The 12,531-nt window shown below is 46.3% G+C and overlaps 1 protein-coding gene across 36 annotated transcripts in view; it reads left to right on the top strand.

Annotated features, from left to right (window-relative positions):
• Positions 1 to 12,531, top strand: part of SCRIB (scribble planar cell polarity protein) — a 114,520-nt gene that overhangs the window by 10,742 nt on the left and 91,247 nt on the right. For all 36 annotated transcript variants that reach the window (XM_072034137.1, XM_038175230.2, XM_038175263.2 and 33 more), the window contains exon 2: positions 12,207 to 12,324. In XM_072034137.1, the coding sequence (XP_071890238.1) occupies positions 12,207 to 12,324 (118 nt within the window). The remainder of the gene's footprint in view (positions 1 to 12,206; positions 12,325 to 12,531) is intronic.

The following is a 12,531-nucleotide window of genomic DNA, read 5'->3' as shown; positions in this document are numbered from 1 at the left end:
AACAGCGCTATAATTGGAGTGGCTATTGGGGAGGATCCCTTGTTTGGGATGGCAGATGGATGCATATCCACTGCCTGTAGTCTTGCTCGTTCAGGTGGGTCCAAAAGAGTAACCTGCCAATGCCACAGGGATCTCTGAGGAATGTCCTGGTGTCAGGGTATACCTGAGTGGTGGCACTGATGCCTTCCCCTTGGCATCAGGGCTTCCCTGTAAGGGTGGGGTGCGGCCTCTCCACTGAAGCTCCAAGCTGCAGGTGTTTGGATCTCTCAGTGGTGATGATCATGTTTTTGACCTCTGCTCTGTTAAGTCCATAAACCTCACTATGTTTCAGATGGGAATGATTCTTTTCCTTGTTTCAAGCCGTTTTGGCAATATATATTGCTTGGATCGTTTCTCTCAGGGTAGGGAAAGGTCTCTCTGGAATGTACTGCTCTGGTGGTGAAACTTAGTGCTGCCTGGGGGTGCTTGGGTCTTCCAAGTGGGCTGACCCCTGCTCTGCCGGGAGAGCTGCACAGTCCTGGGGCTGATGTCCTGCCTGCATTGGTCAGCTATGGGATAGAAGTCTTCCTGGTTCTTTGGCCTCACCTGTCAGGAGTTGGCTTTGAGCACAGTGATTTTGAAGGACTGAGTTCAACCTTAAAGCCGAGCAACTCTGAAGTGCTTTGCTTTGTGTTCTTTTTTACTCCCAGCTCTCCGTGAATCTCTCCTATACAGCAGGCTTCCCAAAGGCAATCCCACTGGTACAGTCATCAAAGACCATCTCTCTTTTATCACAGACGTAAGAGGAGGAACCCCAGTTCTGTTAACACTTCTAGTGCTAGATCCGACACGTGCTCCAGCGTGCTGCCATCTTGGCCATGGAGTGCCCAACAGTCTCTTGCTGCCTCCACAGATAATGCTTTAGATGTAAAGCCCATGTTAAGCAGGACAATGTGAATGAAGCATAAGGCTCAAATATGTGGCCTGGTTTTGCTGCAAAAAATTTGAGGAGCTGCTCAAGCTGCTGTATTTCAGTGATGACACCTCCTGCCTACAGTGGCTGAGTCCTCTGTGTTCTGGTGGTGTTCCTGTGACCCCAGCCCATGATAGCATAGAAAGCATGGGAAACCAGGCCCTGGTCTTGCTCATGAATCACCAGGAACATTGCAATTATTTTCCTGCTACACAGTCGATCCTGCCTTTAATTAGACATGTGCTGTCCTGCTGAAGGCAGTGGGACTGTACCAGCAGGGTTTGACAGCCGGACTTGAAATTCTTCTAAGAGTAATAAGGTCATAGAATCATAGAATGGTTTTGGTTGGAAGAAACCTTGAAGATCATCTAATTCTAACCCCCCCTGTCATGGGCAGTGACACTTCCCACTAGACCAGGTTGCCCCATCCGACATGGCCTTGAGCACTTATAGGGATGGGGCATCCATCCACAACTTCCCTAGGCAACCTGTTCCACTGCCTCAACAGCCTCTGAGTAAAGAATTTCTTCCTTATATCTAATGTAATTCTGCCTTCTTCTAGTTTAAAGCCATTATTCCTTGTCCTGCCGCTCCACTCCGACAGAGTCCCTCTCCAGCTTTCCTGTAGCCCCCTTTACGTATTAGAAGGTTGTTATAAGGTCTTCTCCAGGCTGAACAACCCCAACTCCCTCAGCCTGTCTTTGTAGGAGAGGTGTTCCAGCCCTTTGATCATCTTTGTGGCCCTCCTCTGGACTCATTCTAATACTTCTGTGTCCTTCTTATGCTGAGGATCCCAGCGCTGAACACAGTACTCTAGGCGAGGTCTCATGAGAGCAGAGTAGCAGGGAGTATCACTTCCCTAGACCTGCATTTGATGTAGCCTAGGATATGGTTGGTTTTCTGGGCTGCAAGTGTACATTGCTGGCTCATGTTGAGCTTCTCATCCACCAGCACCTCCAGGTCCTTCTCCTCAGGGCTGCTCTGAATCCATTCTTCACCCAGCCTGTATTTGTGCTTGGAATTGCCCTGGCTCAGATGCAGGACCTTGCGCTTGGCCTTGTTGAACCTCATGAGGTTCGCACAGGTCCACCTCTCGAGCCTGTCAAGGTCCCTCTGGATGGCGTTCCTTCCTTCCCTCCAGCAGGGAAACCCCACAGCGCAGCAGTTACCCAGGAGCTGTTGGCTTGCTCACTCCTTGCAGCAAAATCGCCCAACCCAAACAGCTCTGTGGCTCTGGGCCTTTGTGTCTGAGGCAGCCTGTGGGTCACAGGTTGTTTTTGAGGAAACGGGGAGATGTCTGAGTCCTGCTGTTTGGGCACCTGAACCTAGGAACACCCTAATAGTTTTAACTGCAGAAGCAAGAAGGTTTGGGGCAATTCTGGTGTGAACGGCATATTTACAGCGCGGACCCAGTTCCTCTAGATATATAAGTCTCTGGATATATAAGTTGTCACTGCCTTATTTCAAAACCATTGGCCTGTGTGTCAGATCATTGTGGCTCTGTGGCTATATGAGCTGGGTGTCTGACTCCTCTTCCTCTGGCATGCACCTGGCTGCCCCTAAGTGCTGCTGAGCTTGAGAAACGCTGCATCTTTCTAAAGCACTTTGTTGAAGTCCGCTTAAAGCGTGCTTGGCTGAGGAGACAAATTGCCTGCATCCTCTTGTCTGCTGTGTGCAGGGGGCGTCCTGGCACTGAGGCAGCCCCCACGAGCAGCCTGCTACTTCTTGTGAGAAAATGGGAGAGGAGCCGGGACATGCAGCCATGGGGATGGCTCTCCTGCAGGCACAGGCAGGAGCGTGAGGCTGGCCATCAGAGGAGAGCAGCAAGGTGACACCGGGAACAAAGGCGCCTGTGTCCTGGTCCCCGTCCCCAGGCAGGCACAGTGCCCTTGGCAGGACCGGTGTTTGGGTTGTGACACGGAAACATGACTGTGCAGACGTGGACGGCTTCGTGCCTGTCTCTGTGTTAGTGTCAGTATGGGGAACACAAAGGGGTCTCCTTGCATTAGCAGCAGTCGAGTGGAGAGCTGGGGCTCTGCCGCAGAGAGGCTGGAAGCTCTTTATTCTGTACCCTCAAGAAAACAAAGGTTCAGAAAAGAGTTCAGAAACCAACCCAGGCCTCAGGCAGACCTGGAAGGGGGGAGCAGACTGCATCTGAAGTACTGGGTATTTTCATGATCCCTTGGGTGCTTCAGCACCAAAGAGGTTTTCTCTGCTTGCTTGGCTGTGAAAACGTACCTTTCTGCATGTGGGGTGGGAGGTGTGGGGCGTATGGGCTCATTTTTCTATCATACGAGTTGTGGGGTAGGCACAGGGCGCTGGCCTTGGCTGCAGGTGCCACAGGCTGGATCACAGAATCGTAGAATCATTAAGGTTGGAAAAGACCTCCAAGAACATCTAGTGCAACTGTCCCACTACCACCAATGTCACACGCTAGACCATGTCCCCAAGCACCACGTCCAACCTTTCCCTAAACACCCCCAGTGACGGTGACCCCACCACCTCCCTGGGCAACCCGTCCCAATACCCGACTGCTCTTTCTGAGAAGAAATTTCTCCTAATTTCCAACCTAAACCTCCCCTGGCACAACTTGAGGCCATTCCCTCTAGGCCTATCGCTGGTTATCTGCAAGAAGAGGCTGACCCCCAGCTCCTCACACCTTCCTTTCAGGTAGTTGTAGAGAGCAATGAGGTCTCCTCTGAGCCTCCTCTTCTCCAGGGTAAACAACCCCAGTGCCCTCAGCCGCTCCTCGCAGGACTTGTGCTCCAGGCCCTTCACCAGCTTCATAGCCCTTCTCTGGACACGTTCCAGGGCCTCGATGTCCTTCTGGTACTGAAGTGCCCAAAGCTGAACACAGCACCCGAGGTGTGGCCTCATCAGAGCTGAGCACAGGGGACCGATCACCTCCCTGGTCCTGCTGGCTGCACTGTTCCTGATACAAGCCAGGATGCCGTTGGCCTCCTTGGCCACCTGGGCACACTGCAGGCTCGTGTTCAGGTGAGCGTTAACCAACACCTCCAGGTCCTTTTCCTCTGCACAGCTTTCCAGCCACATGTAGCATTGCATGGGGTTGTTGTGACCAAAGTGCAGGAACCGGCACTTAGCCATGTTGAACCTCATCCCATGGCCTCTGCCCATCGACCCGTCCTGTCCAGGTCCCTCTGCAGGGCCTTCCTACCCTCCAGCAGATCCACACTTCCCCCCAGCTTGGTGTCATCTGCAAACTTAGTGAGGGTGCACTCAGTTACCCTCTGTGGCAGGCATTGCCAGTCAGCACAAGGTGCGTGGTGGCTTTGGGTATGTCGGTGTCCCTGGCCCTGCCACTTATTTCCGCGCTGCCTTGGTCATTCCTGTGCTGAAACCCTTCCTGCCGAAGCAGGGGGCCAGTTCCCCTGAGCCTCTCCTGCACAGGCAGCTGTGGTGGCTGGGGTCACGCAGCACTGCTGTGCAGGAGAGGGGACTGAGGGGACTGTCCCCTGCCGAGCGGGGCTGGCTCTTTGGCCATTAGTCCTGTTTGGGGAATGGTTGGCTTTCCAGGTCTGGCCTCAGGATTTTGTTGTTGCTGGGAAATGGCGTAGTTGAGTAGTGTTTCCAAGGGTTTGTTCTGATCCATTCATTCATTATTCTTTCTCCTTTTCTTAATTTTCCACCTCTAGATCTGGCTAAGTGAGCAGAGAAAGGAGGCATGGCTCTGCTAAGCGTTACACTTCAGCAGAAAGGAAGCCCTTGGTGGTGGCGTCCAAATTGCCAGCGTCACTATCTGAATACTGTGGTTCTCCAAGCTAACCCAGTAGCTCCATTAACCTTTTGTTCATGTCCTGGGGCTTTGCCACAGCCTCAGTAGTAGTGTTGGGAGCTTTGTGGATATGAAAGTAGACAGAGGCAGGATTAAAGTTCAGAAAAGTAAGCCGTTTCAGCAAACTGAAGAAACACAACTTAGTGGAGGTATGCTAATTGCAGAGAGGAGGAGGGAGCCTCAGACATTTTCTAGGACCTCTTGTAGACAAGCAATAGTTTATAAGGGCTTTTTTAGGATTTAGCTGTGTATATATGTGTTGTGTGTGACTTTGCATGTACTTGATGGCTGTGTTGCCATTCAGAGGGAACGTGACAGCTAGAAAAATGGGCCGACAGGAGTCTCATGCAGTTCAACAAAGGCAGATGCCAAGTTCTGCATGCAGGGAGGAATAATCTCACACACCGTTACAGTCAAGGAAATGACCACCAAAAGAAGCTTTGCGGAAATACCGGGGGTCCTGATGGACAAGAAGTTGATCCACAGATAGGAAGAGCATTGACAGCAGGTCACTAGAAGTGGTTCTTCTGCTCTGCTCAGCGCTGGTGAAAGCATATCTGGAGGACAGTGTCAGAGTGGGTCTCCCCAGTGCAGAAAATACATGGATGGACAAGATTGTGTCCATCCATGGGCACAAAGATGGTTAAGGTTAAAGGACTGGAACATCTGTGATACAGGGAAAAGCTGAGAGAATTGAGACTCTTCACCCTGGAGGATAGAAGGCTGAGAGGAAATTTACAAATGTATATAACCTGTCAGGGAGTGAAGGAGATGGAGCTAGACTTTTCAGTAGTGTCCAGTAACAGGACAAAGAGGTGATGGGCAAAGAGTGAAATAGAGGAAATTCAGTTTAAACAGATTGAAACACGTTTTTTTTTTTTTTTTTTTTTTTTTTTTTTCTCCTCTTTTAACTGAAAGCACTGTTGAATACTGAAACATGTTGCCCACTGAGTTTGCAAAATGGCCATCCTTGGAGATTCCCAAAACAAAATGGGACACAGCCCTGGGAAACCTGCTGTAGTTGAGCCTGCCTTGAGCAAGGGTTGGATAAGCCAATCTTGAGAGATCCCTTCCAACTGCAACCATTCTATGATTCTGCTGGGCCTGCCCCAGTGACACAAATAGCCTTTTTGAGAGAACTACTGTGTTTGAAAATCTGCCTCCTTCCCTTACTGACCTTGCTATGTGCTCTTTTGCAGTTTGGCAGATACTGCGTGTCTAGAAGCTTACTGTGCTGCCTATTTTTCCTGGAAGCTCTCTGCTAGTATCCATAGGCAGTGGGATTTCTGCCTCTAGCTGATTGATAGAGGTTGTGTGTGAAGGAAGGGGTGACAAGCTCCATTCCTTCTCTTGCAGAACAGGAGAAGGCTGAGGCAGCTAGTTTGGAAGTGGGACTGTCAGTGTTCCTCAAGTGTGGGAGGGAAATAGGGGACTGTCAAACTTCTGTCTCAGTATTTAGGCATCTCCCTCTCTTCGTTTTGGTCGGCACCAAACGTGGTCTTGCTCACGTTATGAGCAAGAAACAAGTTCTGGATCTTTGGTCCTTAGCATCTGTATGTGAAGCTCAGTACTTTTTCAATATATAGATTTTTTTAGTTCCTCAGCAGAAGCCAAAGGTGAATCTGCCAAATGGGTCCAGTATTTGCTGCTACCAATGTTTCTTGTTTTCTTACGTGGTTAGAGCCTGTTGTTGTTTCTCTTGAGTAAAACCACAATATGCTGTTTGGAAATGTTCTTTGAGTAGGACTGACCTAACTGTTGAAGATGAGTGTTCTGTGGTCAGGATGGCTGTTGGTAATATTTCAGTTTGAAGCTAATGCTTCTTTCCCTTTTCCCAGTAGAAAAAAAAAAAGGGGGGGTGGAGGGGGGAGGCGGGTTGAGCTTGAGGCTTTTTCTTTGGTTATGCAAATAGGCCTGTGATTTTGACCTCACGTTGCACGTACTACCATTGACAATGTTCTTTGCATGTCGTACTTGATCACCTCCTTTTGGATGTTGTGCTCAGAGGTGTTCAGTTTCCATAATTTGTCCCCATGTTTAGAGTTCATCTCCTTGTAGGGTCTGGCAGAATGCCCTGGCATTGAAGAAGGCCAGCAGGCCACCCTCCTGGGTGTATGACTAGGAGCTCACCCGGAGACTGGAGAAGTGATTGTTCCCTCTGCAGAGCACACCTTGATAACGTGTCCGTTTTTCCAGTTTGGAGCCCGCAATGCAAGAACAGCGTGGACAAATTGGTGTGAGGGGCAGAGGGCTCGGTAAGGTGTGCAGGGGCTGAAGCACTTGCTGTGGTAGGATAGGCCAAAGGGACTTCTTCAGCCTGGAGAAGACTGCTCTGAAGGGACTTCATAAAGCCTGCCAGTGCGTACAGGGAGGTGGGTTATCGAGGTGATGGAGTCCAGTGGTCCCTGGCAGGAGTAGAAGAGGCATGGGGTATTGTTGGACTAGGAGGTTCTGGCTGGTACAAGGATGTTCAGTGAGGATAATAAAGAGGCAGGTGCACGGGCCTAGAGAATTTTTTGATCCTCCATCATTGGAGGTTTTGAAGACTTGACTAGACAAAGGCCTGAGCTACCTGGTCCAACTTCATAGTTGACCCTTGGAGCAAGGGATTGGACTAGAGACCTCCCAAGGTTCCTTCCAACCTGAATTATTTCATGATTTTGTGATAAAGGTCTGTGAGGTACAAGGGATTAAGGGGATATTGCTTCATTGTCCATTTGGACTGAAAAACCCATGGATCTAGTTTGTCTTGTTTTGTAAGCGATTGAAGTAATCAAATTTTATTTCATAATCATAGATAAACTTGGGTGACTTTTCAAGTATTTGCCTGATTTTGTCTTTAGAGGGGATCCTGAATTAGGATGTCACTGCTGAAAACATGCTGCAGAGCCTGCATTTCACATTTTTCTGTATTTTATGCAATGTTATAATTTTGAGCACTGAAGTTATTTATCTTTCATCTTAAAGTGCTTTAGAGGCTCTTTATACTTTTCACTAATTTTCAGCCTATCAGTACATTAATGAGAGCAATGGCTTATGTATTTCCAGTCTGTTATATTGTAGTTGCACTGCTCTGGATATTCTAAGAATTTATGCCACCTGAATTGTATTTGCAAGACAATTTTGTAGTTGCTTTCTATCTTAGGCATCCTGTAGTCGTTCACTTACTTTGACAACAAAATGTAATATATTCTGATTCACAAAAGCCTTTCCTCCTACCCAGCTACACTGTTAATGTATTAATATATAATTTATACCCTCACATCTTTGTGTTGAGCCTCTTTTTTATATGTCATAATCTCCATCGTACTCTGAGCTGGCTGAATTCCTCTGCATCAGAGTCTAGTTTCACTAATCCATGTTTGCTCTCTGTGGTCTTTGGGCTTCTGGTTTGCTAGTAAACTGTGAAAGTTTGTCATTCGTTTTTTTCTCTCCAGACTTGTGGTTTTATTATTATATCGCTCTAGTTGGAAGGATCTAAGTCATGCAGCTTTGGTGGTTTTTCTGTGTGTGTGTGTATGCGTGTGTTTTGGTGCTCAGAAAATCTCGAAGTTGTGTGTTTCATCTCAATAGAGACATACTGTATGGTGCTAAATCTGTGATTTTTTTCCCAGCTGTGTGAAACATGATTAACAGTGATTAGAAAAAGGGATAATTACTGGTCTCCAAAGAGACATTTGCTTTGGCTTTCACTCTTAGTTCCAGTAACAATCTTACAATTAATTTGTTCTTCCAGTGTCACAAGTGATTCTGTTGTGCGGTCACATTTTGTAAATCTGGCTGTTGGAGTTACAAGTTGAAGTATCCAGTTTCCAGAACAGTGAAATGAAAATTGCATGCATCATGCTAGATCTAGTGTTTGCAGTCTTCTCAGTTCTTGATTACCTCATGTTGTCACGCATTACATCATACTAAATTTACAGTCTTAGCAGAGATAAGAGCAAACTTGACTACTTGATAGGTTTTTTCCTAAAAACCTTGCTACTGTAAATGGGAAGCGCGCTTTTGTTTCCTCCTGCAGAAAGACTCCCCTCTGAACAGCAGCTGAACAACCAGCGTGTTTCAGCGGTGCTCATCTATCTGCTGAGGCATTTTTACTGTAATGACACCTCAGTCTGTACTACACCAGTTACGGAATCACCGATAAGCTGTCCTGGCAAAACTCCTTGTGCTGTTAGTGAAAACAGTGTTGAACAAAGCAGTCTGTAAAGGGAAAATACAGACCTGGTGCGTCTGTGTTTCAGCTGCCAGCATTTCACTGACACAGTCCTGTTGGTAAGGGGTTAACAGTGAGGACTAAGTAGCTGTTACCTAACAGAATTAAAAACAGGTTCTTTCTGGTCAGACTGGGCATGGCAGGTCACTTGGGTCCTGTTGAACTTTCTTCTCTTGCAAATAAAAAATCTTAATTCTCGCACAAGAACACTAATTCTACACCTGTCTTTTGTGATTTCCCCTGATAACTTCTAACTAATTTGAATTTTTGTCACATCTATCTATCTATCTATCTATCTATCTATTTATTTTATTTTATTTATTTATTTATTTTTAAGTCCAGCTTAACTGACGTCTAAGGAGTGGGATGTACTACTCTGATGTTCTGGTGTTTACTGAATGGAAATTTCTGCACATACCTGATAATGGTCTGTCAGTACTGTGAAGTTTTGAGTTTATTTGGTCACCAAAAAAAAAAAAAAAGGCTGTGTCAGGAAAAAAACCACGTTGTTTAATAGGTGTAAAACAAAATACGAAACAAGGTATCTTGCAGTGTCGTGTTTAGTAGATGACTTCCAGGAGTGAAGTTAATTGAATGTGAAGAATCGAGATTGTCACAGCAGCCTAACGCTGAGGCTTGGTCTGCACTTAGCCTCCAAAGCACGTCTGTGTGCATGTAGGTTCTGATTATTTTCAGTAACATAGCTATGCTAGTAAAATGCCTGTTAAGCAGTTTGTTTTGTTAGATTGTGATAAACTGCATGGATACAACTGCTGTGCCAAAGAAGTGTTTTTTTTTTTTTTAACAAGTGCTTTTTTTTGATGGCCTAGCTAAGAAAGTCACATAACTGTAGGCGAAAGAGAAGTCGTTCACAGCTAGCAGTTCCCTCCACAGATGACTATTTTTAAATCCCTGTGTCAATAAATACTTCCCATTTATCTTGCAGTGCAACGTATAGCATGATTTTATTTAGTAAATTCTATTTTTTTTAAAGTCTGCACATCTAATTTGAGACTGTTTAAAATCTGTAGCCAGAAGCACTAGAAGTTTGGACTATAGATGTTCCGTTCCCTTTGTTATTTTCCAACTTGCAGACTCTAGCAGGTCAACACAATGTCTTGCCTGGAATTTCCTTACATTCTAAAATTAGGAGAAGGATCTAAGAAACAATAGCAAATCAAGTCTCTCAATGTCCTGCTCTGGCTTGAGGCTTTGCTGTCATTTAGACTTTCACCTACTTCCTTTTTTCTTAAACTGATTTTACATTAGATAAACTGAATTAAAAAGAGCTCCTGCTGCTCAAAATCAGACCGAATTTACTCTTCTCCTGATAAAGCTTTTCATGCTCCCGATGTCCTAAAGCAGTACAGGATCCAGCTCCGGTGCTGTTCAGCCCGTGTTTCTTGCTGTCTGTGGGGGGGGGTGATGTGGAAGCCTGACGAGCTCGGTGTAGCTGTGGCTGTGTTGGGCAGTCCTCGCACTGCACACGCACCCAGCAGCACTTCCTGGCTGAGACACCTCTGTGGGAAACTGCAGAGGCGTGGGTCTACAGCACAGAAGCTTTTTTTGAGAAAAATCAGGTGCATACAACTCGTTAGCCCGTCTGGTGGGGTGAGCAGCTCTCTTCGTTGTCTGTGTATCTTTTCACAGTCACGTTTTGCATCACCTTTACTTCCTTCCCCATCCCTTGTCTGGCTTGTGTTCTTGTGTTTTGCAGTGTTATGAGTGATAGCTGAGGGTGCCCTCCCACCCCAAACTGAATGAATTTCAATATCCCCTTAGCTGTTCCTGGGGCAAGTCTGTTTCAGCAACCTTTTATACAGATGGATTACTGGAAAGGTAACTGAGGAAGACCTCAAATTCTTGTTTGGTCCTTCTCAGTGAGGCAGCCTTGACTCTGAACCTGTTGTCTGATCTGCAAATAAGCTCGAGATTGCATTTTCTCTTGCTTAGTGTAACTCCATTTCTGCCTCTGGTTTAGCACAGACAAGGTGATTACGTGGATTAGAAGTGGCTTGTCCTTGTCACTTCATAGACATGAGTTTTTACCAAGCTTCTTTTCAATTCTCTTTTTCATCGTGGGTTGAGTTGTTACCTCTTAAGGTTTGGTCATCTAAAACTCAAAAGCTGTTAGAGATATCTTAGAGTACTCATCTGTGATGTGGCAGAACCCAAACACATAATCAGAGTCTTGCTTCGGTGTTATTACACGTGTAACAGTCTCTGCCTTGATCTATTTGTAGGTTATGGGTAAACATCTTGAAACTGTCTCTTTCTGCATCAGGTTAATAATGTTTGTTTGTTATTCCCAGCCATTCTAAAACAATCCAGGAAATACAGCAAACGCCACAGCCTTGGTTTCCATCCTGTCCTATATCCTATGTCCAACAATAGCTAGAAGCAGCTGCAAGATTTGTCAAGCTAATAATTATAGTATGTTATGTTTGGTAAACATACTGAGAGGCTGTTTATGTCTAAAAGAGGATGATGGATGAAAGTTCTAATTTACTTCTTATAGGTAATGTAATTCACTTCTGAGGACAAGAGTAGGTGTGAAGAAATTGAACGTTACTGGACTAGCACACCTCTAGAGGTCCCTTTGACCCAACATTTCTATGACTGATGTTTCTAGAAAGGAATTTGCTTTCCTTCTCTGATTCTTGGTTACTTGGGCCCTACAGATAGTTTGCTCACTCCTTTTCTAGTACAAGTGGCACAAATGTTTTCCCTGTTGTAGGAAACCGAGACTGATGTCTTGACAAGCTGTACTGTACAGCAGGAATGTTTATGACAGCAGGGACAGGATTCAGTCTGAATGTCCTCTTATGTTTCTCCTTTGTTGGCTTCTCTGAACTATATTCATAAACATCGTTGGGTCTGTTTGTGAGCTCCTTTATTGTGACTTCCCCATGATGGGAGTATGTGAATGCCTAGGACGGGTGTTCTGTGTTTCCTAAGGTACCTGTTCATTTTGCATCCTACACAGGAAGGAGAAGGGCAGTGGGATAATAGAGATATTAAATAAATCATTAAGCTAAACTCATTACGGGTTTCACCCTTGTCTCTTGTAGACCTTAACTGGGGTTCTCATCTGTGCAATGACTGCACTTTGGGGCCCTCAGCAGGAGGGAGGTTGAGAAGAGATGGCATTTGTCTCCAAGGATGGATGCTTGCCCTGAGGTGAGACAACACGTTTTCCACAGAACTGCTGCTGACCCAGTTTTGTTCTCTTCCTGTCCTAGCCTTTCTTCAGGCTTCTGAACCTGCGCAAACTGGGCCTGAGTGACAATGAAATACAGAGACTTCCCCCTGAGGTTGCCAACTTCATGCAGCTGGTGGAACTGGACATCTCCCGTAACGGTAAGGTCAGAGCTCAGTGGGGGAATAGATGCCCCACAGTCTTGCTTCTTTGCATACTGCACTGCTGTGTGCATTTCTGTGCTGAGAGTCAGAACAGTTCACAGTCCTGCAGAGTGATCTGTCGTGGGTCCGGAGCTGTGAAAATTTGTGTGTTTTACTGTGTCTCAGGCTGCCACCAGTACCTGGTGTCCCATTTTCCACATGATG

Source organism: Anas platyrhynchos, chromosome 2, assembly GCF_047663525.1.
Source record: "Anas platyrhynchos isolate ZD024472 breed Pekin duck chromosome 2, IASCAAS_PekinDuck_T2T, whole genome shotgun sequence".
NCBI classification, from domain to species: domain Eukaryota; kingdom Metazoa; phylum Chordata; class Aves; order Anseriformes; family Anatidae; genus Anas; species Anas platyrhynchos.
This window is presented reverse-complemented; position numbering and strand designations above follow the sequence as displayed.